This window comes from Leopardus geoffroyi, chromosome B4 (genome assembly GCF_018350155.1).
Source record: "Leopardus geoffroyi isolate Oge1 chromosome B4, O.geoffroyi_Oge1_pat1.0, whole genome shotgun sequence".
Lineage (NCBI taxonomy): Eukaryota > Metazoa > Chordata > Mammalia > Carnivora > Felidae > Leopardus > Leopardus geoffroyi.
Window position 1 is genome coordinate 34,470,145 of NC_059341.1, and position 24,380 is coordinate 34,494,524.

The 24,380-nt window shown below is 45.5% G+C and overlaps 1 protein-coding gene and 1 long non-coding RNA gene across 13 annotated transcripts in view; one reads left to right on the forward strand and one right to left on the reverse strand.

Moving 5' to 3' along the window:
• Positions 1-17,385, reverse strand: part of SLC25A18 (solute carrier family 25 member 18) — a 28,912-nt gene extending 11,527 nt beyond the window's left edge. For 2 of the 12 annotated variants that reach the window (XM_045462651.1, XM_045462640.1), the window contains exons 1-2: positions 10,942-11,224; positions 70-173 (exon numbers count right to left, since the gene is read on the reverse strand). In XM_045462651.1, the coding sequence (XP_045318607.1) occupies positions 70-89 (20 nt within the window). In that variant the 5' untranslated portion in view covers positions 90-173; positions 10,942-11,224. The other 10 variants (XM_045462641.1, XM_045462646.1, XM_045462643.1 and 7 more) reach the window with 10 other exon arrangements.
• Positions 11,370-16,945, forward strand: LOC123589971. Its single transcript, XR_006708537.1, has 2 exons — positions 11,370-11,656; positions 16,694-16,945. It is a non-coding gene; the product is annotated as an uncharacterized LOC123589971 (long non-coding RNA).
• Positions 17,386-24,380: the final 6,995 nt, after the last annotated feature.

The following is a 24,380-nucleotide window of genomic DNA, read 5'->3' on the forward strand; positions in this document are numbered from 1 at the left end:
ATGATGTGTTGTTACCACATGTTACCACAGAAACCCAGCCCAGAGAGTTGGCCATCTCAGCCAGTTTACCTCAAATCCTGGCTGGACATTCTGCTGGTGGGTCCCTGGGACACAGGCTGCTGGCTCCTCAGGGAGATGGCTGGCCGAGGCAGATGTGGTGCCTGTGTCCTGGACTGTGGCCCACCGCAGCAGAGTGGAGAGAACACGGGTGTCAGTGGAGACTGGCCTGAGCCACCCTCCTGATGAGCCTCCGCAGGCCCGTTTCCTCCTCTATGACATGATCAGAACAGCACTCATCTCATGGTATGAGAAACCTTGCATGTACTGGGACAGAACATTATCAATGGATCAATACTGCCAACTGGCTCCGTTACTTTTCCTTCATGAAACTTTTTGGACTTTGGGGATTGAGATCAGAAGAAAGGCAATGAGAGAGAAGGACAACGGGCCCAAACTAGGCTCAAGGACAGGAGTTCTGGGACATTTGGAAGAAGAGCCTGGAAGCGGTGGTGAGGGAAGCTAATGGTACAAAACCGGGATTTTAAGAGTTGCTATGGACTAGGAACGCCTCTTGTCAGGCCCATGAACCACAATAAAACACAGAAATGTTCTGAAGTTATTTTTTGGCTCTTAAAATGTGTTTTCTGAACTTCCTATGATCCTGTTGAAAGACTAAGCTGCTTTAAGTCTCGGGGCTTATGTATAATGGATACATATGGAAAGCAGGTGTCAAAAAGTCAGGGACGGTGTCAAAAAATCAAAGCTACAATAATAGTAATTATTGCAGCTTTTTTTTTGGGCGGGGGAGGTCCTGTTTGACCCCAGTGGGGCAGTGTCAGGAAGAGTTCTCTGGGTGCTCCCATGGAGGCTGGCTTGAGCTCTGAGGAGTCTTTCTCCAGGCTCACTTCAAGCTGTGTTAGGGTCCCCCTCCTGTCCCATGCTCCTCATTGGTCCCTGAGGCTGCTGGCAATTTTCTGTTGTCTTCAAGGGTTTTGTTTTGGGGAATACCAGAGAGAGATCAGTTCTCTTGGTGTATATTGACCCATGCAGAAAAAATTTATTGAGTGCCAGGCACTGACTGTTCCAGATCTGGGGATAGAAGACTGAACCAAAGAGTACAATCCTAGTTGTCAGGGGCTTAAATTTTAAAGGAGGAGACAAGCAATAAATGAAATAAGTAAAACAGGCACCTGGGTGGCTTGGTCAGTTAAGCATCTAACTTTGGCTCAGGCCATTATCTCATGGTTCATGAGTTCGAGCCGACAGCATGGAGCCTGCTTGGGGATTCTCTCTCTCTCTCTCTCTCTCTCTGCCCCTCCCCCCATGTGTGTGCTCTCTCAAAATAAATAAATAAACTTAAAAAAATGAAATAAGTAAATCCTAAACCAGATACTGATAAATTCTCTGGAGAAAAAAATGTAGAAGGGAAGGAAGATAGGAAAATGTCAGTGGGGTGGGTGTTTGGTGGCTTAACCAAGAACGGATTCATTGAGGTGACTTGAGGATTCAGAGGAGGTGAGAGGGCAAGCCATGCGGGTTTGTGGGAAAGCACACTCAAGGCAGAGCAAGTGCAAAGACCCTGTAAGCAGAGACTGGTGTGTTGAAGGAACAGTGAGGTGGCCAGAAGTATGAACAGGGATGTGCAATAAAGACAAAGAGCGATAACGGGCAGAAGCATGACCTTGTAAGGCCTTGGAAGCTCTTTGGCTGTTATTCTGAATGAAAAGAGAAACAACTGGAGAGTTTTGAGCAGAGAAATGACATGCTCTTGACAGGACTATTTGGCTGCTGTGTTGAGAATAGGCAACAGAGGGCTCAAGATAAAAGCAGAAAGATCAATTAAATTATTGCAGGAATCTAGGCAAGAGGTAAAAAGGCTGCTTGCTCAGGGTATATGGGTGGAGAGGGAGTGAGAAGTGGTTTAATTATGGGTGTATGTTGAATGCAAGGCCAACAGGATTTCCTGACAGAACAGATGTGACAGACAAAGGGACTAGTTAAGGAGAACACCAAAGTTTTTGTCTGAGAAACTGGAAATTTCGAACATGGTGTTTGGACCCAGAATGTGTAAAACTTGGATCTGTTGGAGAAATAGGAAGCTGGTCTGCAGAGAAAGAAACAGAAAAGTGAAGCAAAGATATCTGGAGGAGAAACAAAAGACGGAGATAGTCCTAATGTTGTTTAAAATCCCAGTTTCCAGTTCACTCCTGGATGCCAGTTGCATTCCTGTCCTTGGATTTTGTGAGACACTCAACAGTCCTGTCAATCGTCATTATTGCTTAACTTGCTAGAATGTGTTTCTGATACTCCCAACCAAAAGAGACTTCTATCCCCTAAACTAGGAGAGGGGAGGATTTGCAAATTATAAACCTGAAGCATGGACTCAGAGGAAGCAGGGAACAGGCTGTGAAGAAACCCTTTTCCAGGCTGAGAGGCTGGCAGTTCTTGTGTGGTGCCCCCAGTCACTCTTGAGGCTCCAACCACGTGCCTCCAAAAGCTGGAGCTTTAGGGAACTTGTGGGAAAATGCCAGAAAAAAAAATTTTTGATGTTTATTTTTGAGAGAGAAAAACAGAGTGTGGGTGGGGGAGGGGCAGGGAGAGAAGGAGATACAGAATCCAAAGCAGGCTCCAGGCTCTGAGCTGTCAGCACAGAGCCCTATGAGGGGCTCGAACTCACGAACCACGAGATCATGACCTGAGCCGAAGTCAGACGCTTAAGCAACTGAGCCACTCAGGCACAAAATGTCAGGAAATTAAAGTGTGTCAGCTGTTCTTTGAGACACTCACAAAGTTGTTATGAGAGAAAGATGTGTTGTAATCCTGGAATGGCACCTTAAAAGTAGATAAGAAACAATGGGACATTTAAAAAACCCTGTCAGTCTGAAAGCAAAGATTCAAATAATTGAGAATCTTGCAGCCATATTCCCTGCTTTTTCTAGAACAAAATTATTAGTTTATAAATTGTGGTTCACTGGATTTTGGAATAGGGGTATTTAAGAGAAGCCAGAGAAATTAGGGACACCCGAATCCCAGGGCCATAGTGCTTTCACGAGGCAGATGTGATAATGTCTCCAACCTCTAAGTGCATTTGCCTGTTGGTGTGTAGTGTGGGCACGCACTGCAGAGCACCCCCACCCCATGGGACTGGGCCATGCCACTGTAAGTCCCAGGCCAGGCAGTTCTCTTGGACAGACTTAGTATTCAAGGACTGGGCCACACAAGATTTCTGGCGCCAGTAAACACATTAGCAAACGGAGTCAACAAAGAGGAAACTGACAGTGAGCCAGTGAACGTTTTAAAGGAGTCATCACTCCCCAAATCCCAAACTTGGCAACAGAGTTCGTACTTGCTCAATACCTCAGGTAATCCATTGGCCCAAGTGTTAGTCACCCTAGAAACACGTGGGGAGTGCTGACTGTGCCAGTGGCCACAGTTTCAGGCAGCCGGGATGCAGCTGAGAACAAAAACAAGATCCCTGCTGGTTCCAGCCCTGACAGGAATAGACTTCCAGAGCGATACAACACACCCTCCCACCGGGGGCGCTCCTGGGCACCGTTCTCTCCATATATAGGACTTGAAGGATCCCAGGCAAGGGAAATTCTTCCGGCAAGCCCAGCCTTGGGGCAGCCATTTGCCTGACCAAGTTGCTCCCTACACTGCCAAAGAATTTAGTAAACAAATGGATACTGACTAAAATATTTAGCCTTTAAAAAAAAATTTTTTTTTTAGGATTTTTAAAAAAAGTTTTTATTCATTTTTAAGAGAGACAGAGCACGTGCATGCATGCAAGTGGGGGAAAGGCAGAGAAAGAAGGGGACAGAGGATCCAAAGTAGGCTCTGCTGGGACAGCACAGAGCCTGATGCTGGGTTCAAACCCATGAATCATTAGATCATGACCTGAGCCAAAGGCAAATGCCTAACCTACTGAGCCACCCAGGCACCCTGTTTAATTTCCTTTTTTTTAGTAATCTCTACACCTAACATGGGGCTCGAATTCACAACTCCAAGATCAAGTGTAGTAGACTCCTCTGAGCCAGGTGTGCTCTATGTGTTAGACTATTGGCCAATAGATAATATTTCACCTGTTCTCTCTTCGAAATGGAATTTCGAAAAATAGTATTTGGGGAGTACTGGGGTAGTAATACTAATTATTTAAGCACTGGGATACAGAATTATGAGTATCTATATCTGGAACTCTTTGGGACCAAAGGAGAGAAGGACAGGATATATACATATAAAAAAAGTAATCTTTATCTGGATAACAGAGGCTCCCTGTCATTGCCTCTGGCTGCAGTATCTGGTCATGACATTGAATTATCTCACATTGGGAAGATAAGTGCATTTATAGTTTGACACGTGATTATTGATCCATATTTAGAAGGGGGAAATTTAGGGGCAACTGGCTGGCTCAGTCGATAGAACATGTGACTCTTGATCTTGAGGTTGTAAGTTTGAGCCCCACACTGGGGGGCAGAGATCACATGAAAAAATAAAATATTTTTTTAAAAAAAGGAAAAAATGTGAATGAATGGGAAATGGTATGCCTCTGCACGTCCCCAGGCATCAAAGGGTGGGATGCAGTGATACAACTGTTGTAGCTCTTCATTATTGCATTTCCAGGAACCCCCATTCTCTCTTACCGTTCACCTGGTGGGGACTACCATATTCCTAAAATGTGATGCTATTCTCCTGGGTAGTGTTGATTACCTGAGGATGGGCCCCTGACTTAATAGGTCATTTAATTTCCCCTATAGGTATTTTTTTTTAATTTTTTAAAATGTTTATTTTTGAGAGAGAGACAGACAGAGACAGAGAGAGAGCATGAGTGGGCAGGGGGGCAGAGAGAGAGAGAGGGAGACGCAGAATCTGAAGCAGACTCCAGGCTCTGAGCTGTCAGCACAGAGCCTGACATGGGGCTTGAACTCATGAACTTTGAGATCATGACCTGAGCTGAAGTCAGATGCTTAACGGACTGAGTCACCCAGGTGCCCCTTAATTAATTTTTACAGAGAGAGCACCCAGGTGTGCACAAATGAGTGGGGGTGGGGCAGAGGGGGAAAGAGATAATCTTAAGCAGGCTCTATGCCTGCAGGGCTTGACAAGAGGTAGGCTCGATGCAGAGGTTGACGCGGGGCTTGGGGCTCGATCCCACAACCTTGAGATCATGACCTGAGCTGAAATCAAGAGTTGGGACCCTGGGGCACCTGTGTGGCTCAGTCGGTTAAGCATCTGCCTTCAGCTCAGGTCATGATCTCATAATTTGTGAGTTGGAGCCCTGCATCGGGCTCTGTGCTGACCTGGAGCCCGCTTCAGATTCTGTCTCCCTCTCTCTCTGCCCCTCCCCAGTTCACTCTATCTCTCTCAAAAATAAATAAACATTAAAAAAAAAAAAAAAGGGAGTTGGGACGCTTAACCAACTGAGCCACCCAGGAGCCCTGACCTCTACAGTTATCTTAAAGAAGAGATTGTGTAGCTTCTTTACAGATTTTGTCTGTAACATAACACTTGGGACTGATCTGCAGTCATGTTTACTGTCATGTGGTATGTGGTTTGGGAAACAGAGAGATCATTTGTAGCAAGAGAGATGGATAAAGCAGAATAAGAGAGAGAGCAGAGAGTTCTGGTGGGGTTTGAAGCCCTGACTATACAGTGACCCACTTCATTCTCGACCTTAGGTACCAAAGGGATATTTCATGAATTGACTTATTGTCTTGTTGCTGTTGTTTTGGGGTGTTATGACTTATTGTCTTAAGCAAATTAAAATTAGTTTTTGTAATTGGGTAGCCAGTTTTTTTTTTTCTTTTCTCTCTCTTTTTTTTTTTTTTTTTTTTTTTTTTTGAGAGAGAGAGAGACCGGGCATGAGTGAGCAAGGTATAGAGAGAGAAGGAGAGAGAGAATCCCATGCAGGCTCTGCACTGTCAGGGCCGAGCCTGAAGTGGGGCTCAAGCTCACCTGAAGTGGGACTCAAACTCATGAACCATGAGATCATGACCTGAGCTGAAGTCAAGTGCTTAACCGACTGAGCCACCCAGGCACCCAAGTAGCCAAAGAGTTCTTAATAATAAGCAAACTTTTTAAAGAACTCTCAAATTCCATTTTATTGCAATTGAGATGCTTAGATAGTGAATACTGTAAGTGTTCAGAGATGTGCAAGGCCATTCCAGCCTGGCTTGGAGGATCTAGAAGTGGTCTTAAAAAATAAGGGAAGCGGGGCGCCTGGGTGGCTCAGTCGGTTGGGCATCCGACTTCGGTTCAGGTCATGATCTCACAGTCCGTGGGTTCGAGCCCCATGTCAGGCTCTGTGCTGACAGCTCAGAGCCTGGAGCCTGTTTCGGATTCTGTGTCTCCCTCTCTCTCTGACCCTCCCCCGTTCATGCTCTGTCTCTCTCTGTCTCAAAAATAAATAAACGTTAAAAAAGAAAATTTTTGATTAAAAAAAAAAAAATAAGGGAAGGGCGCCAGGGTGGCTCAGTCAGTTAAGCGTCTGACTCTGATCTTGGCTCAGGACATGATCTCACAGTTCATGGGACCGAGTACCACGCTGGGCTCTACGCTGATAGCATGGAGCCTGCTTGGGATTCTCTCTCTCCCTCTCTCTCTGCCCCTTCTCCACTTTCATTCTCTGTCTCTAAATAAATAAACTTAAAAAAAAAAAAAAACATAGGGAGGTGCTTGCTTCACCAGCACATGTACTAAAAAAAATAAGGGAAAGTTTCTAAGAAGAGGAGGGGGAGGTGGCCTGGACACAGCACTGTGTGAGCACCTAAGGGGGCCAAGCAAAGGGCTGAGGGCACAGCTCACCGCCCTGGCTGGCTCACCAGAACGGTGGAAAAGGGCTACAAAAGTAGGTTAGGTCAGGCATGGAGAACCTGGGGCTTGCCCAATATAGTTTGTGCCCCCTAAATTAACTTTTCACCAATTTGATCCTGCAGGCAGTAAAAAAATACTGAATACTTTTAAGGGGGAAAGCACACTGTTGAATGTGGTATGAGGACGATGCAGGAAGAACAGATTGAGAAAAGGAAATTTCTTGCGAGAAGCCAGATAGGTGGCATGATGGCAAAGCAATGAGGTAGAGAGAAAAGGGGGGTGGTGGAGAGTGCAGAGGGCAAGGGTTAGTTGGGAGAGAACTTTTTTTTTTTTTTAATGTTTATTTACTTTTGAGACAGAGAGAGACAGAGCATGAACAGGGGAGGGTCAGAGAGAGGGAGACACAGAATCTGAAACAGGCTCCAGGCTCTGAGCTGTCAGCACAAAGCCCGACGCAGGGCTTGAACTCAAGGACCGTGAAATCATGACCTGAGCTGAAGTCGGCCACTTAACCGACTGAGCCACCCAGGTGCCTTGGGAGAGAACTTTTTAAAGAAAGGGTCTGGGGGCGCCTGGGTGGCGCAGTCGGTTGAGCGTCCGACTCCAGCCAGGTCACGATCTCGCGGTCCGTGAGTTCGAGCCCCGCGTCAGGCTATGGGCTGACGGCTCAGAGCCTGGAGCCTGTTTCCGATTCTGTGTCTCCCTCTCTCTCTGCCCCTCCCCCGTTCATGCTTTGTCTCTCTCTGTCCCAAAAATAAATAAACGTTGAAAAAAAAAATAAAAAAAAAAAAAAAAAAAAAAAAAAAAAGAAAGGATCTGGGCTTGGCGACTGTCCAGGGCTGAAGAACCATGGAGCTGGTGGAGGCCTGAAACATGAGGGGCTGAGGAGTGAAAGGCAAGGCAGGAGAGGAGGCTGCCCACAGGGAGGGTCTGGCACTGTGAGAGAAGTTGAGGCTCTGGGAACAGTTTCCTCCAGCTCTGTGGGAAGTCAGTGACAAGGTGCCCCTTGTATGGCAGGCAGGACACCACTCAGCTGGCGCGCAGAGCCAGGCATTTTTTGATCCCTTATGTGTGCATTTCCAGAAGTATCTCTGCTCGGCGTGTGTGTGTGCACTCAGAGGGGTCGTCTGCCCCTTCTCCACTCTCCTGCTGTTTTGCGAGCAAGAAGCTGGCTAAGGGCCATACTGGTCGAAGAGCCAGAAGCAGACAGGTCCTTGGAGGGCCTGGGAGGGAGTCTGCATGGCGGGGCCCAGTCGGCTTACCTACCCTGTCTTGTCCAGGGGTTCTGCCCCTAACATCAAAACTGTAACCCATTTTGGGGTGCCTGGGTGGCTCAGTTGGGTGAGCTACTGGCTCTTGATTTCGGCTCAGGTCATGGTCTCGCGGTTCATGGGATTGAGCCCCATGTTGGGCCCTGTGCTGATAGTGGGGTGCTGGCTTGGGATTCTTTCTCCCTCTGTCTCTACCCCTCCCCTGCTCTCACTGTCTCTCTCTCTCTCTCTCTCTCAAAACAAATAAACTTAAATAAATTAAAAAGAAACTGTGACCCATCCTGTGTATTTCTTTAGGAGATAGCTAGTTAACAGATGCTTAGGAGGTGATCAGTTCCCTTTTGTTAATATGAACAATTGTTCTATTTCTTAAAGTATTTAAAGTACTAGAAAAAAATTAGAAAATTTGGAAAGCACAGAAAACTGATTAGTAATTTTCTTTTTTTTTTTTTTTTTTAAAGTAAGCTCTACGCCCAGTGTGGGGCTTGAACTCAAGACCCGTAGATCAAGAATTGCATGCTCTATGGACTGAGTCAACCAGGCACCCCTAAAGTAATTATTACATGGTTTCCCAGGATCATATTTTGAATGAGACTGTCCAGAGACACATCTATTTAGAAGGATGATTCTAGGTGGTGAGTTGCAGGGACCAGAGCAGGCCACGGTTCTCTGAGCTCCTGATTCCACCACTTTTCATTCCTCCCACATTAAAACATTCTATTATCTTGACTTCTGTGACTCCTTGGCTCTCCCCAGTGGCTTCCCAGCCTCCCATGACCAGTGTCTTTGGTCACTGGTACCCATAAAGTCCTGCCAAGATTCTTGACTCCTTCCACTCCACTCCACTCCACTCCACTCCACTCCACTCTACTCCACACAATCATCCTGAAAACCCGTCTTCTCCTGGGCTTCAGTCATTGTCTACTTGCTCATGATGTTCCTGCAGCTGAGGATTTCTGCCCTGAGCCCCTCACCATTATCTTAACCAGCTCCCAGCCGTCCCCATCTTAGCAGTCTGGCCTCACACAGTATAGTAATACCTCTTTTTACTTGTATCCACCCCTGTAGACCTGCTGTTTCTCTTCCTGGTTTCCTAGCTCTGGAAGCTGCACCACCAGCCATTCAATTATCCAGGCCAAGCCCGTGAGCCATCTTTGATTCATCCTTTCCCCCTTATGTTTCCACAACTAATCAGTCATCATGTTCTGGCAATTCTTCCTCCTAAAGTCAGTGCTACTCAGGGCATGTGGTTCAGTGCTGATCTGTGACAACTACAGAAATTGAGAATAAATGCTTAGGAATTTTTATGGCATCTTGAGGAATTTCATGTTTTACAATTTACTGAGAAAAATGTGAGCTTATATTCTATCATTTAAAAAATTTTTATTTTTTGGGGTGCTGGGTGGCTCAGTCGTTTGTGTCTGGCTCTTGATTTCAGCTCAGATCACAATTTCACAATTTGTGAGTTCAAGCCCCACATTGGGCTCTGCACTGGCAGCGTGGAGCCTGCTAGGGTTCTCTCTCTCCCTCTCTCTGCCCCTCCCCTGCTCATGCCTTCTCTCTCAAAATAAGTAAATAAAACTTAAAAAAATTTTTTAAATAAAATTTCTACTTTTCTATCAATTGATTTTTATTGTATTTTACAAAATTATTGTTCCATAATAAACTAGGATAAACAGGTCTTTCATCATGGGTAGAAAAAAGCTGTCCTAAGTCTCTCGTGGGCCCACCAGCCACTGCTTGATCACACGGGCGTCATCCACTGTCTGGAGCACCTGGAAGTCTCCCCCCTCTGTCTCCCCCCCTTGCTCCCCTCAAATCTGAGCTCCACAACATGGCCAAGTGAGCAGAAGTGCAAGTCTGGACCCAACTGCCAGCCTGCCATTTAAGCACTTCCCTGCCTAAAGTGCAACGCTAACTTCGCTCCACTCTTAGGACAGTTTCCCAGCTCTTTGCCCAGACCCGGACCCTACTTTCCTACTTGACTGTATCCTCCCAAATCACCAAGTCTACTCTCCCTGCCAGCCATCGAGAACTCTCACTTCTGGGAACATATCACGGTCTCTTGCGTTTGAGCCTTGCACATACTGTCCTGTTGAGTAGGACACTCTTGCCCCATCTGTACCTGACGAATTACAATTTGTTTTTTGGAAAACAAAAAAGAAAAAAAAAAGTTTTTTGGGCTTCCTCCCATGAGCCCCTCTTTTTTTTTTTTTTTTTTAAGTTTTATTTATTTTGAGAGAGAAGCCCAACCAGGCTCCACACTCAATGCAGAGTCTGACACGGGGCTTGTCTCACAGCCAAACATGAGATAATGACCTGAGCTGAAATTAAGAGTCAGACGCTTAACCCACTGAGCTACCCAGGCCCCCCCTCATTACTGGGAGACGAAAGTCTTAGGGTTGTGCCCCCGGAGCCTGGTGCAGAGGCATTCAATAAAGATGTTGGAATCAGTGAACCATGAGGTAGCTACCGCCTTTAACCTTGCAGTCAGTCTCATCATGAGACAGATAGTTCTGCTCTTCAGTTGTCTCTCCTCTCTACACCTTGTGAGGAGGCACTCAGGGAAGAGAGGAATCCTCTCTCTACCTACTCTAATTAGCAGGGCAAGCCAGAGTTCTTCAGAGACGAGCCCCTTACATGAGCAGTGCCAAGGAAATAACTTGCTTCCTGACTTAGACGTCATCTGGGACTATTGTCAGGGACTGGCCACTTCCTCTTGCCTCCCTCCTTCCAACTCTGAGCAGCAAATGGAGACCCTTTCCCACAGGCTGCTCTGACCTTTCTCAGATGTTTATTTGCTAGAAGTGGGTCTTTCCCTAGCAACTCTAAGCTCGATACAGACAAGACAAACACTTACCTGCTTTTAGTAAGGAACCTTCTGTCTTTTCTGGATGCCAAGATATAGGCCAGATCACTGCTGAACTGCAGGAACTGCAGGAAGGGTTGGTTTACCGTCCTCTTTTGGTATCATTAGTGGCCCTCCCTCTTCATGCCCACACAGCCCCTTCCCCTGGGGCAGGTTGTCACTAAGCCATCCTCTACTCTGGGTCCCCAGCTTCTCTCCCACCTCCCACACCTGTAAACAGATTGGGTTTGAATGAAACCCCAAAGAGGCCACTCTGCAGCCTAGTCAAGCCCAGTCCTACCTCCCTAGGTGGCAAGCAGGTGGCTGTTTACTTGGTTGTGGAATGACTGAGACAAAAATTCAGGATGGAAAAAGCTTTGTTCAAGGCAGTGTGGGGGTGGGGGTGAGGGGAGACTGGCCACCCACTCAGAGACCTGGAAGTCAGGGAGGAGGACAAACAAGGGAAAATCAATGCAATGCAAATGCTTCTGCCAGACTTTTGGGGTCAGAAGCCAGCCTCTGCTTGTCAGACTCACACTTTTCTAACTACAACTGATTGCCTATTTCAGTGGTTCTGTATTTTCAGTGGTCCACCACGTGCTCTGCTGTGGCAGGGCCGCAGTGCTGATTTGGCACATTCCCTGCACTCACAAGTGGTACAGCTGAGTTGTGAACTCAGAGCTGCAGCTGAGGATTTCTTCCAGCATAGACAGCTGGAAAAGTTTTGGTAAGTAGTCACTGGTTTTGGCCTTGAAGACCAGAGGCAGAGAGTTAAATTAAAACCCAGCTTCTCTTTAGTGGCAAAGTGTCTAATCTGGGGCAAGGGATGAGACAGTAGGGGGGAGTATAAAGCTGGTAACATATTGGGTCCCAAAGGTAGAGGACCTTGTTGCCCGGCCAAGGATTTGGGAGAGATGAAGAATCAGCATGGGACAGACTTTGATGTCAGAGACCCAGGTTCAAATTCCAGCTTCCAAGTTAATAACTACCTCACTTTAAGCAAGTTATTTAACTTAGTGCTTTTCTTCCTCAAAAGGGGCTTGAGATATCCAGTTCATAAGACTGCTAATGAGGTAGGAGAGCAGAGTGGTTGAGTGGGCTTTGGAGTAAGACTGCTTTTGAACTGGTTTGAATTCTAGTTTACCACTTACTAGCTGCATGACCTTAAATTACGTAACTTCTCTGTGCCTGCTACCTCCTCTGTGAAATGAGACTCAGATGTAGAGCATTTAGTACATTTGGTACATTTAGCATTGAGTGCCTGGCACATAAAAGGTGCTCATTAAATGATAACATTTTTTTTCCTCGTGGGCAATGGAAAGCTGACATAGGATGTGGAATGGGGGCCCAGAGGGCACAGTTCAGTTTTTTTTTTTTTTTTTTTTTTTTTTAAGTAGGCTCCATGCCCAACATGGGGCTTGAACTCATGACCCTGAGATCAAGAGTCACATGCTCTACTGACTGAGCCAGCCAGGTGCCCCCCAACTCCCTTTTTTTTTTTTTTTTTTTTGGTCAGAGGTCAGGTTTATGGCAGTGCCAAGTGGTCTGGACAGGCCAGGAGATTACAATAATCCAGGTGAGAAATAAAATCAGAACCTGCATGCAGGAGGAAAGAGATGTGACTGATTTCTGTGAAGAATCAATAGGGCTTGGCAGCTGATTAAACATGCCAGGGACAAATATCAGGTTTGACACATGGATCAGCAAGAAAAGATATATCATCACCCCAACTAGTAGCATCAGAAGGGGTGGGTAGGTAAGGAGAGTGGGGAGGGAAGAAAAGTTTGGATGGCTATTGAGTTTAAAGTGGCAGCCACAAAACAGGGGATGGCAGTGTGCACTAGAAAGAGTGGTACCACACCTGCTAAGGTGCGATTATCTAACAAACAGAAAACTACACATGTGGGCAAGGATGTGGGGAAATTGGAACTCTTGTGTGTTGCTGATGGGAATGTAAAATGATGCAGTGGCTGTGGAAATCGGTATGGCAGGTCCTCAAAGAGTTAAAAATACAATTACCACATGACCCAGCAGTATACCCACAATTCTGGGTATACATCCAGAATTGAAAGCAGTGCCTTAAACACTATCTGTACGCTCATGTTCATTGCAACATTATTCACAATAGCCAAAAGGGGAAACATCTCAAACGTCCTTTGGTGGATAAATGGATACACAAAATGTGGTATATACACACAATGGGATATTCTTTAGCCTCAAAAAGGAATAAAATTCTGTTACATGCTACAACATGGATGCACCTTGAAAATATGCTAAGCCAGAAGAAGGAAAAATACTGTATGATTCCACTTATCTGGGGTACCTAGAATAGCCAAATTCATACACACAGAAAGAAAAGTGGTTACCAGGGGTTGGGGGAGAAGGGAGGTGGGGTATTAGTTTAATGGGTATAGAGTTTCACTATGGGATAAAGAAGTTCTGGAGATGGATAGTAGTCATGGTTGTATAATGAGGTGATTGTACTCAATGCAACTGAAGTATACACTTAAAAATGGTCAAGGGCGCCTTGGTGGCTCAGTTGCCTAAGCGTCTGACTTCGGCTCAGGTCATGATCTCACAGCTTGTGGGTTCAAGCTGCACATTGGGCTCTGTGCTGACAGCTTGGAGCCTGGAGCCTGCTTTAGATTCTGTGTCTCCCTCTCTCTCTGTCCTTCCCCTGCTTGTGCATACTCTCTCTCAAAAATAAACATTTAAAATTTCAAAAAAGCAAAAGCATTTGGGGCACCTGGGTGGCTCAGTCGGTTAAGTATCTCACTTGGGCTCAGGTTGTGATCTCAGTTTGTGAGCTAAAGCCCCGCATTGGGCTCTGTGCTGTCAGCTAGAAGCCTGCAGTCTGCTTCAGATTCTGTGTCTCCCTCTCTCTCTGCCCTTCTCCCACTTGTGCTGTCTCTCAAAAATAAATAAACATTAAAAAAAAAAAAAGCAAATGCATTTTAAAAAATGGTTAAAATGGTATATTTTATGTGTATTTTACCAGGGTAGAAAGGAAAAGAGATAAGCAATGAAGGCAGTATGTTACATTTAAACATAAATGGATGGCATTGGAGGAAGAAGTGAAGATGTCAGCTTTTTTTTTTTTAAATTTTCAAAAAATGTTTACTTATTTTCAAGAGAGAGAGAAAGAGAGAGGCAGAGAGAGACATACAGAATCCAAAGCAGGCTTCAGGCTCTGAGCTGTCAGCACAAAGCCTGACGTGGGGCCTGAACTCATGGACCACAACATCATGACTTGAGCAAAGTTGGACGCTTAACTGACTTGAGCCACCCAGGTGCCTCAATCAGTTTTAATGTGGAATTATAATAAAATGGTTAAGGAAGAATGTTACAAACTAACAAGATGTAGGAAGTAAAATTGTAAACCATTCCGGTAAAAAATTTAAAACAGTGGCAAATAAAAATCCCGGAACAATGGCAGTAGGGACATTTGGTGTCAATGTCCAACAGGAACTTGGAAAGGGTGACCAGAACATGGCAAAAAAGTCTGAATTGAAGATATAGAAGTTGATTACACAGAGGGACATCTTAAGTTGTAGGTAAAAGTAAAAGTCATTTAGAGGAAGGTGCACTGACTGCGTGATGAAGAGAAGAAAGAGGGGTGCTTGGCTGGGCTTGGTCGGTACAGCGTGTGACTCTTGATCTTGGGGTTGTGAATTTGGGCCCATGTTGGGTGTAGAGATCATTTTTTAAAAAGTCTTAAAAAAAAAAAAAGGAGAAGAAAGCAAGTCTTAGGAAGAGCACACCTTTGGGAAGTGGAAGAAGGTCACTGGAAGGGCAGGCCGTCACAGCTGGGTGAGTGTGGGTCACGGCACCAGTGAGAACCAGGTCAAGAGAGGGTTGATCAAGCTGTCAGAGGCCACACAGAATGTTAAGTGCTGCGAAAGGGCTAAGGCTCTATGTAAGTCAGTAGTTGTAGAAAGGTAGGGAGGAAGCCAAATGTCAGGAAAAAAAGCCAGGTTCTATTAGTGAAGAGTTTGCATGAAGGTATGGGTCACTTGGCTGGCTCAGTCAGAAGAGCATGTGACTCTTGATCTTGGGGTTGTGAGTTCCAGCCCCACGTTGGGTGTAGAAATTACTAAAAAAAAACCCCAACAAAGAAAACTTAAAAAAAAAGCTTGCATGAAGATAAAGAGAGGTAAATATGTGATATTCAAATAGAGGGAACTGGAAAAACCTTCATAGGGAGGGAAGAAAGGAGGAGAGGCTAACTGATGGCATTTGGTCAGGAGGTAGACAGGGGAGGCTGGAATGCCTCGCACAAGGGAAAGTCAGCTTTGATGAGGGGACATTACCGGCAGAAAAGAAAAAAGGTGAAGATTTGGAAAAGCACAATGTTAGAGGACCACATGAGGGAGTCTCCATCATTTTTTTTAATGTTTATTTTTGAAGGAGAGAGAGAAACAGTGGGGAAGGGGCAGAGAGAGAGGGAGACAGAATCTGAAGCAGGTTCCAGGCTCTGAGCTGTCAGCACAGCACCTGACATGGGGCTCAAACTCATGAACTTTGAGATCGCGACCTGAGCTGAAGTCGGACGCTTAACCGCCTGAGCCACCCCGGTGCCCTGGTCGTCTCCCTCTTTAAATAAAAAGGCAAGTCCAGCGGTGTTGGAAAGCATGGATGGGTTTGAGGTCGTTCTGCTCTCAAAATGCAGTGAGCAATGAGCTTGTTAAATGTGCAGAACCTCAGGACCCAGTCCAGGCCTAGTGAACCAGAATCTGATCTGAACAAGATTCTCCAGGTGATTCATGGGCTTATTCAAGTCTGCAAGCCACTGGTTTTGGAAAGTGGTTTATATAATGTTGACTGGGCAACAGAATTACCAGGAAAGCTTTGAAAAATCCTGTTGCCCAGGCTGCACCCCAGACCAATGAAAAACCCTGTGGGGTAGTGTTCAGGCATCTGATTTTTTAAGAATTTAATCTCTACATCCAACGTGGGGCTCGAACTTAACAATCCCGAGATCAAGAATCACATGCTTCACCAACTGAGCCAGCCAGACTCCCCTGAAGCCCAGGTTTTTAAACCCCTAAGTGGGCACCCTAGATTGGCCACCATTGGCTTACAGCATTGCAAAGCCACAGACATAAGCTCACTAAAATTTGTTAAATAAGTCACAACAGCAGACATGGGAGATGTTGCCTGGAGTACACAGATCGTTGACCAGCAGGGAGTCTTGACATTACTGGATGGCAAGACCCTGGACTGGCAATGGTTGGTTAGGTTTAGATCTCCCAAAACACCCAACACTGCAGATGAGACAGAGGATGTGGAAACTGGGAGTGAGACTTAAAATTTTTCTTAATGTTTATTTTTGAGAGAGAGACACAGAGGGTGAGCAGGGGAGGGGCAGAGAGAGGGAGACAGAATCCGAAGCAGGCTCCAGGTTCTGTGCTCTCAGCACAGAGCCTGATGTGGGGCTCAAACCCACGAATCATGAGATCATGACCTGAGCTGAAGTCAGACACTCAACCAACTGAGCCACCTAGGTGCCCCCAGAATTTGCATTTGTAACAAATTCCCAGGTGATGCTTTGGTCCAGAGACTACACTCAGAAGCATAATAGATGATGTGACCACAAGAAGACAGCAGACAATATGGAAGGCTGCCATAGCAGGGCCATGCCATGGCCTCTACAAAAACATGCTTTTTTCCTCAGACCTATGTTGTTTCTAGGAAACGTCCTCCTAGTACCCCCTGGGGAGAATTACTGGTGTCAGAACCATTTGCTCTGTCTTCATCACTACAGTGTAGCCTCACGGGAACAGAACCAGGATGAAAGGGAAGAGGAATTCAAGCTGCAGCAAGGACTCTGAGAAAACTAGGCAGAGACTGAACAGAACAAGCTGAGACAGCAGGCCCAGACCGAGGAGATCCCGGCTCTGTGTTCTTCACCAGCACATCAAGTCAAATGGCTGTCCAAATCAAATGGCTAACAACACCCCACCCTCCTGCAATGATTACATTTCAGGGAGGGAATAAAAATCTTTCTACTACTTTATGCAGTGTGTTCTAACACTGTACTGTAGTCCAATTTCTTTGTATTGTTTTTCTCCCTTTACAGTGAACTCTGAGCAGAGGAAGCTATTCCCCACCCCCCCCACCCTTTTCCACTGTTAGTAATTAGGCAAAGTAACTAGGCATACAGCTGGAATTTAATACTTACTGACAACTTGACTGCGAGTTAGTTCTTGGGGCACACACAGGCCAGGCTTCACTTGGATGTCTTTGCCTTCCTACTGTGGACTCAATTCCTCCCCAAAGCAAAAACCTTGAATCCAATCCGAGGAACTGACTCCACTTTGTTAAAAAATTCTATCTAGCGTTAACTGGCTAGAATAGAGTTACTCCTTTCTTGTCATTCGCTGTCCAAAATGAGGTTCAAATCCAAGATTCTAGGAGCAGGTAGTGCTTTTCCAAACCTGAAGACTTCTCAAGGGGACCTGAATTTATATGCAGGTCATGGAAACAGAAGGGGGCTGGGATTTCAGCACACAATAGCCAAATCTGGGGATTTTCCAGCTGCCTCCTTGGCTGGTATTTCACAGTCCATCTTACACTGAAGGTTTTCGTGAAAATTGCCTAAGGAAACTAGAGTGAGCATTGGTAAGCAGAGAGGGGACTAAAACACACACAGATGTTCTCCATTAAAAAACCCAAGGGAAAATCATGAGGCCAGGGAAACAGACCTGCATGGCCAATCTACAGAGAATCCCATGGGGGAGGGGACAGTGCAGGCTACAGCAGTCTGGACACTCAGAGCTCTGCCTCATTCCCAGTTGGTCTAGAATCCAGCCTCGGGGAGAAAAGGTCCAATGGCACTTCTTCCAAAGGCACCCCTTGCACAACAGTTTACTGACATAGGCCTTTCACCTCTAGTTAGATTAAAGGGTGAAGGTTGACTTCCAAAAGAGTCCAACTGTGGGTTATTTTCTCCATTCTGTTAATACCACTCCCAGAGAGTGTAGATTATGACAAAACTGAACCCTATAGGGGCTACTTGTTTATATAATTAAGATACTTTCCTTCCCCAATGACAGGAATTGGTTTAGAGACATAAGACACTAACGCTTAACAAGAGAAGCACTTTGGATGTTTCCAAATGTCAAAAAAGAAAGTTCCACAGAGTTTTGAGACTAATCCTCATGGACGATTTGTGACTTCCTTCGTTTTCCCTAAATCTTGCCCTGCCGGCTTTCTTTTCATGCTCCAATTTGAAGTAAGCAGCTCACCGATTATAACTGTTGTGTAAGTTATGTACACATAGGGTTTAATAAGCGTTAATGTCAAATCATAGTTCCAAAAATAGAGCTGGATTAACACTGCCTACTGTATCAAATTTTGAAACACAGGTCACTTGTGGAAGATACTTTGTTTTGATCCCAAGGAGATAAATCTGGGAACACTCTAGGGGCACTAAGCTAAGAGCTAAGTTCCTATTACAAAGTAAATTAAACCCGATCATTAGCTGAAACAAAGAATTTTACCCTTTGCTTGGTGAGGAATTCAGGTCACAGAAGTGGTTGCAGTTAGGAATCCAGAAGTCAGCAATTAGTTTTTTCATGCATCGTAAGAATGTGATACTAATACGAACTGGGAGTAGATGTAGACCATGTCAGTGTCACAGTTGCCACGACAACAAAGGAAGCCAGGCCAGAGCAGTGAGTGGCCCACCCACCCTGTCCCACCAGTGCAAAAGGAGACACTGCAAAACATCTAACCAGCATCATGTCAAATCTGGGGTTTACTAATGATTTTCACTTAAAGTTGGTGGTGTTGCTTTTTTTTTTTTTTTTTGCTTCAAAAATCATATGGAAATTAGGGGCGCCTGGGTGGTTTAGTTGGTTAAGTTTCTGACTTCGGGTGAGGTCATGATCTCATGGTTTGTGAGTTTGAGCCCTGTGTCGGGCTGACAGCTCAGAACCTGAAGCCTGCTTTGGATTCTGTCTCTCTCTCTCTCAAAAATAAATAAACATTAAAAAAAAAAATCATACGGAAATTCAACTAAACTAGAAAATGTGACTGATATAATATTTTTTTTTTTCCAACGTTTATTTATTTTTGGGACAGAGAGAGACAGAGCATGAACGGGGGAGGGGCAGAGAGAGAGGGAGACACAGAATCGGAAACAGGCTCCAGGCTCTGAGCCATCAGCCCAGAGCCGGACGCGGGGCTCGAACTCACGGACCGCGAGATCGTGAGCTGGCTGAAGTCGGACGCTTAACCGACTGCGCCACCCAGGCGCCCCTAGGAAAAATATTTTTAAAGGTTTATTTATTTTTGAGAGCCAGAAAGACAAAGCGTGAGCAGGGGGGAGGGGCAGAGAGAGAGGGAGACACAGAATCCGAAGCAGGCTCCAGGCTCCGAGCCGTCAGCACAGAGCCCGACACGGGGCTTGAACTCAAACTGAGAGATCATGACTGAGCTAAGGTCGGACGCTCAACCGACTGAACCACCCAGGCGCCCCTAGGAAAAATACTTTTTATGGAAGGTACAGTTTTATTTATTTTTTCTTTAACATTTATTTATTTTTGAGACAGAGAGACAGAGTATGAACGGGGCAGGGTCAGAGAGAGGGAGACACAGAATCTGAAACAGGCTCCAGGCTCTGAGCAGTCAGCACAGAGCCCGATGCGGGGCTCAAACTCAGGAACCGCAAAATCATGACCTGGGCCAAAGTCAGCCGCTTAACCGACTGAGCCACCCAGGCGCCCCTGGAAAGTACAGTTTTAAAGCAGTCGAGAGGACAGAAGTCTCAAATATATGTTAGTCAATAATAATAGATCAATAGGGATAACTTAATACCACATAATCGGGAGGTCAAGAGAGATCTGTCACTGTCCTGGAAAGTGATAAAACTGAGTGAACAACAGAGTTGGAAACTGGTACTATTTGTGGTAGAATTTTTACTGAATGAGATTACTCACAAGGCCAAGTAAGGATAAAACAGTCCAGAAATTGTGGGGTTTTGGAATTACAGCTACTTTAAGATGGCTTCCTTGTTCTTTTTTTTCAAGCAATCTATAACCAACGTAGGGCTCAAACTCACGACCCTGAGAATGAGTCAGATGTTCCATGACTGGGCCAGTCAGTTGTCCCAAGGTGGCCACTTTTTATCTATTCTCCCTCTCCCCCGTAACAAAAACCCTCCTAGGAACTGGAAATAAAACCTAAATGAACCGGGCAGGTAGAACAGGTAGAAGAGCCCCTGCTTACCTAGCCTTGCAGCTCCCACTTCGGACCACCTGTAATTCACACACAGCTGCCTGCCAGACCCCAGGCTGCCCTAGATCTTGGAAGGAGAGCAAAAGTAGTGTATACAAGTGTGTCAAAGGTGTGTACCAAGGGCTGGGGGTCTGTGGGTGGTATTGGGAGTGGGCGCAACAAGGTGGGTGTTGATGGGGCTGGCTGGGGGGTACTGTATCCCAGACATCATGTGGAACTGCCAGTTTTCGTGCCGTTCTGAGGCTCTCCACAGAGCATGCACCGCCATCACCTGCCCAGGGCACACTCTGCTGTCTGTCCCAACACCGCCTGCCCGTCTTGATGAAGCCAGGGGAGATGGGTGGTGGCGTTGGGGCCTAGTTCAAACCTTCCCGATGATAAAAGTGACACACGGACACACACAACTCACACATATCAGAGCCTTGCTATTTTAAGAATGTACTTTATACAAAATAACCAGTTCATATGGAAATAAAATCTACAGATCTCTGAGGATCAAAAAGCTTTTTAAAAAGTTCTTTTAAAAAATTATCCAACACACAATATCGAACTAACTATTGAGGTAAGTGTCGCTCTCAGTGAAACAGGGAATCAGCAGACCACGACAAAATATACACAATATAAAAATAAATAGCATTCCCCTTTCCAGTACTGGCCAGGAAAGTTCTCACGGCTTTTGCAGCAGGAGCAAAGAATCCCTGACACTGTGCCGCAGGCTGGTGGAGACTGGCCTGGGCTCCCAGGAGCTGTGTGCAAGGCAGGAGAGTGAGGTACCCAGGTCCCAGCGAGGGGAAAGGGGTCACACGGAGGACACTGAACGGGGTTCAGCACTTCAATAACTTATTATCCACGCCCCTGTTCCCAACCCCATCCCACCCTTTTCAAAAACACATGCAGGACAATCAGCTGCTTCTCAGGTATTTCTACATAAAGGTTCAGTCAGTCCCCTGGTACACAGTGAGAGACCAAGACTAGCTGGGGAGACAGCCTCACTAATGTCTGTTTAGCAAAGGCCTACAAAGCAGAGACAGATGAACACGCAACCTGGAGCTAAGGCTTGCGTCACAGCTTCATATGAGAGATGGGATGCAGAAATGTTCACTCAAGTTTCGTTTTCCCAATGGGAAAGCAGGGCAAGGCTGGGTGTCCTAAGGCTCCATGTTAGAGTCCAACCCACTAGAAAAGAAAAAGGGGTTTCTTCTCATGCAGCAAGCCTCAATCACATTCTTAGTTCCTAGACAGTGATGTGAGCCCCGGAATAAAAGCCTCTGCATGCTCAGCCAAGATTCCCAGTATCCTCACTGGAGTGTTGAACAGAGAGCTATCCACAGGGACCCTGCATCCCAGAACCCCCGACAGTGGCACAATCCTGACTCACGCACACGGAGCTGACTTCCTCAGTGGAGGCCCATGCAGAATCTGGCAGGGGCGAATGCACTGACACTCGGTCACAACGCAGGGGGTAGCAATAATGCTAGAAAACTCTAAGCCTTTCATTTCTTTGAAAACAGTTTCTTTGAAAGCATGACAGGATTCTGACACTATATGACTGTCCTTGCCTTGGGACTGCTGGGTTAAGACTTCCTGTGAAATTCAGATTAGGTCTTAAGAGCAGTTTATTATTTATAGATTTGAACTTCCATTAAAAAAAAAAGGGAAAAATTTCAACCTAGTGGTATGGATTAAAAGCTTGTTTCTGACATCTGTGGTGACTGCAACACTGGGATTTTGCGTGTTTTGGACAGCGCTTTGTTTTGGAGTATGTGTTTTGGACATACTCTTGGACTCCATGGGAATTAGCAGGAAAAATTACACAGCAGACAAACGCCACGGGATAACACCACCACATGCTTAGTCAAGAGAAGCATTTCCAAGGTCTGAGGGCTAAGCTACGGCACAATGACATTTCAAGCTGAGGTGTAAGTGAACTAAGGCACATACATACTATGGGTCTTGAGGTTTTCAATAAATGTAAAAATGAAGATGAGCATGAAAGAGTTTTGCCTTTGGAGCGCAGTTTGACTTGGGCTCACTGAGAAAAAAGAATCCTTAATAACAAGCTCATGTGCACTGCCAGAAGAACTAAACCAACGTGATTAAGGAGAGGTGGAGTGGCTTTAATTTTATTTTTAGAAAGTGGGATGGAAAGTTCTATGGATCTGCGTATTTTGCCCTCATTTACTCTTCACATGCATCTACCATAATTTTAGCCAACAGCTACTTTTTAAATGAACAGACTCTGATGGAAAACAAAAACAAAAACCCAAACAGAAACCTTCCAAAAGGCTTTACTTTTCTTTCTGGATCATTTATTTCTCTTGGGTCTTAGGGAAACAGATTCTAACTTATTAACAAGTCTAATAAAGGCTAGCCATGACTATCAAATCAAACAGGTGTGAGAGTATTCTCATTACCCGTGGACCCCAGCTATCCCCTTCTGCAGACTACTGAGAGCTGAGAGCCAGCACACTGACCCACCGTGTGAAAGTCCTTCTAGCCTGAGAAAGGTCATTTTTAGGACCTCCTCACACACTACTTTCTAGTTACAGCATATCACATGACCATCATCCCCATTATGGAGAAGATGGCAAATGCATTTGCATCTGCTTAAGACACTTGGGAAGAGAAGTGCCAAAGGAGAAAGACAAGGAAAGAGGTCCTGCGGATCAGTGGTTCACAGCAGCTCAACGGTCACATGTGTTCCTGCAATCTTTCAGCTCCTGACTGCTTTTAGTAGTAGATCTGCACTTCAAAGACCAGTAAAAGCTCAGGATATACCAGACAAGGGCTGAAGTGCTGGGACCTGTAATGCATGACCCAATTCCCACATGGGATGCAACAAGGCTGACAAGTTTGCTGTTGCCCTTGTTCCCAGTGTTACGATATGAAACAGTAGTTCAATCCTTGATACTCTTCTTCCTTAATACCTTCTCACCTCTCTACATACTGAGAAGGGAGGTTAAGGATATAAGAATTTACGGATTTCTTCCTATATTGTTCACAGCTTCTAGCAACAGGGAACAGGGGGTGAGGGGCTGGGGGAGTGTGGAGAAAAGGTTACCTTGAGTGGGTGGAAGGAAAGGGAACAAATCAACCCAACTATTGCTTATGGTCCACTCCTACCCACGCCCCAGGGTCATTCAGCACAAAGCAATGCCTCCAACTTTGGTGCCAGGGGAACAGACCCTGTGCTCACTGTGCTCCCAGCTATACAGCAGCCAGAGGACTCTCACCCAAACCAGCTTTCATGCAAAAAGAGAAAGGCTGTCACCAGCACAAGGCTCTGGGCCTAGACCAGCTCTAAACAGACCCAAACCAGCTCCTCCTCCCTGCTCTACACCCTCCTCCCTTCTCTCCTCCCTGCTTCTCCACAAACACAAAAACAGAAGACGTAATGCTTCGGCCATGCTAGCTTACACTAGCTTAGGGGCTAACATGGAATCTGTTCTTCCTACAGGGATAAGGCTGACCTCTTCACTCCTCCAAACCAGATTATGCCAGTGATAGCTCTCTAACAAGAATTAGGATCAAATGAGAACACAGGCTCAAAACTCATTCCACATAAAAGCACATCAAATTTAAAACTGAAGTCTATTAGAGAAAAACTTGTATTTTTGTGCATTGTATCTTAAAGGCTCCCTGTGTTCCCTATGCAACTCTTAATCCTACCTGAGCTGTGAGCCACAACGCCAGGTCAAAAGCATTCCCTTATTTTTATGAGTCTCCATTATACTGGAGCTGGTATCTTGGGTTTCCATCAGTATAACATGGATTATTTCCAATTTGTTTCTCTTCCTGATAGCACACGCTTAGCAAACTTTAAACATGTTGGCTCCACGTTTCATCAATGATGCTGGAATTGGAGGGAAAAGATTCTACTGGCCCCTCACAAGGCTGAATTTGTAAGAAACTAGGGCAGATTAATAATATATGGAAGCTTTTCTACTATCCCAAAGGCATGCTTAAAAATATGCTATTCTTTACAAAAACCTGTAATTTCAGGGCATTTTTCCTTAGTCTTATTTTTTTCTTTGTGGGATATTCAAAAGTTTAAAACATAGGAGTCCTAACTTTGGTGGCATCTCAGCTAAAATCAAATATAGAATGCTAACCAGGGACAATCCAGTGTAATTCACTTCTAAAACTGTAACAAAGTAATTTAATACTGTAAAATTGTTTCCTATCACAGGTATGACAAATGATTTCCAAGA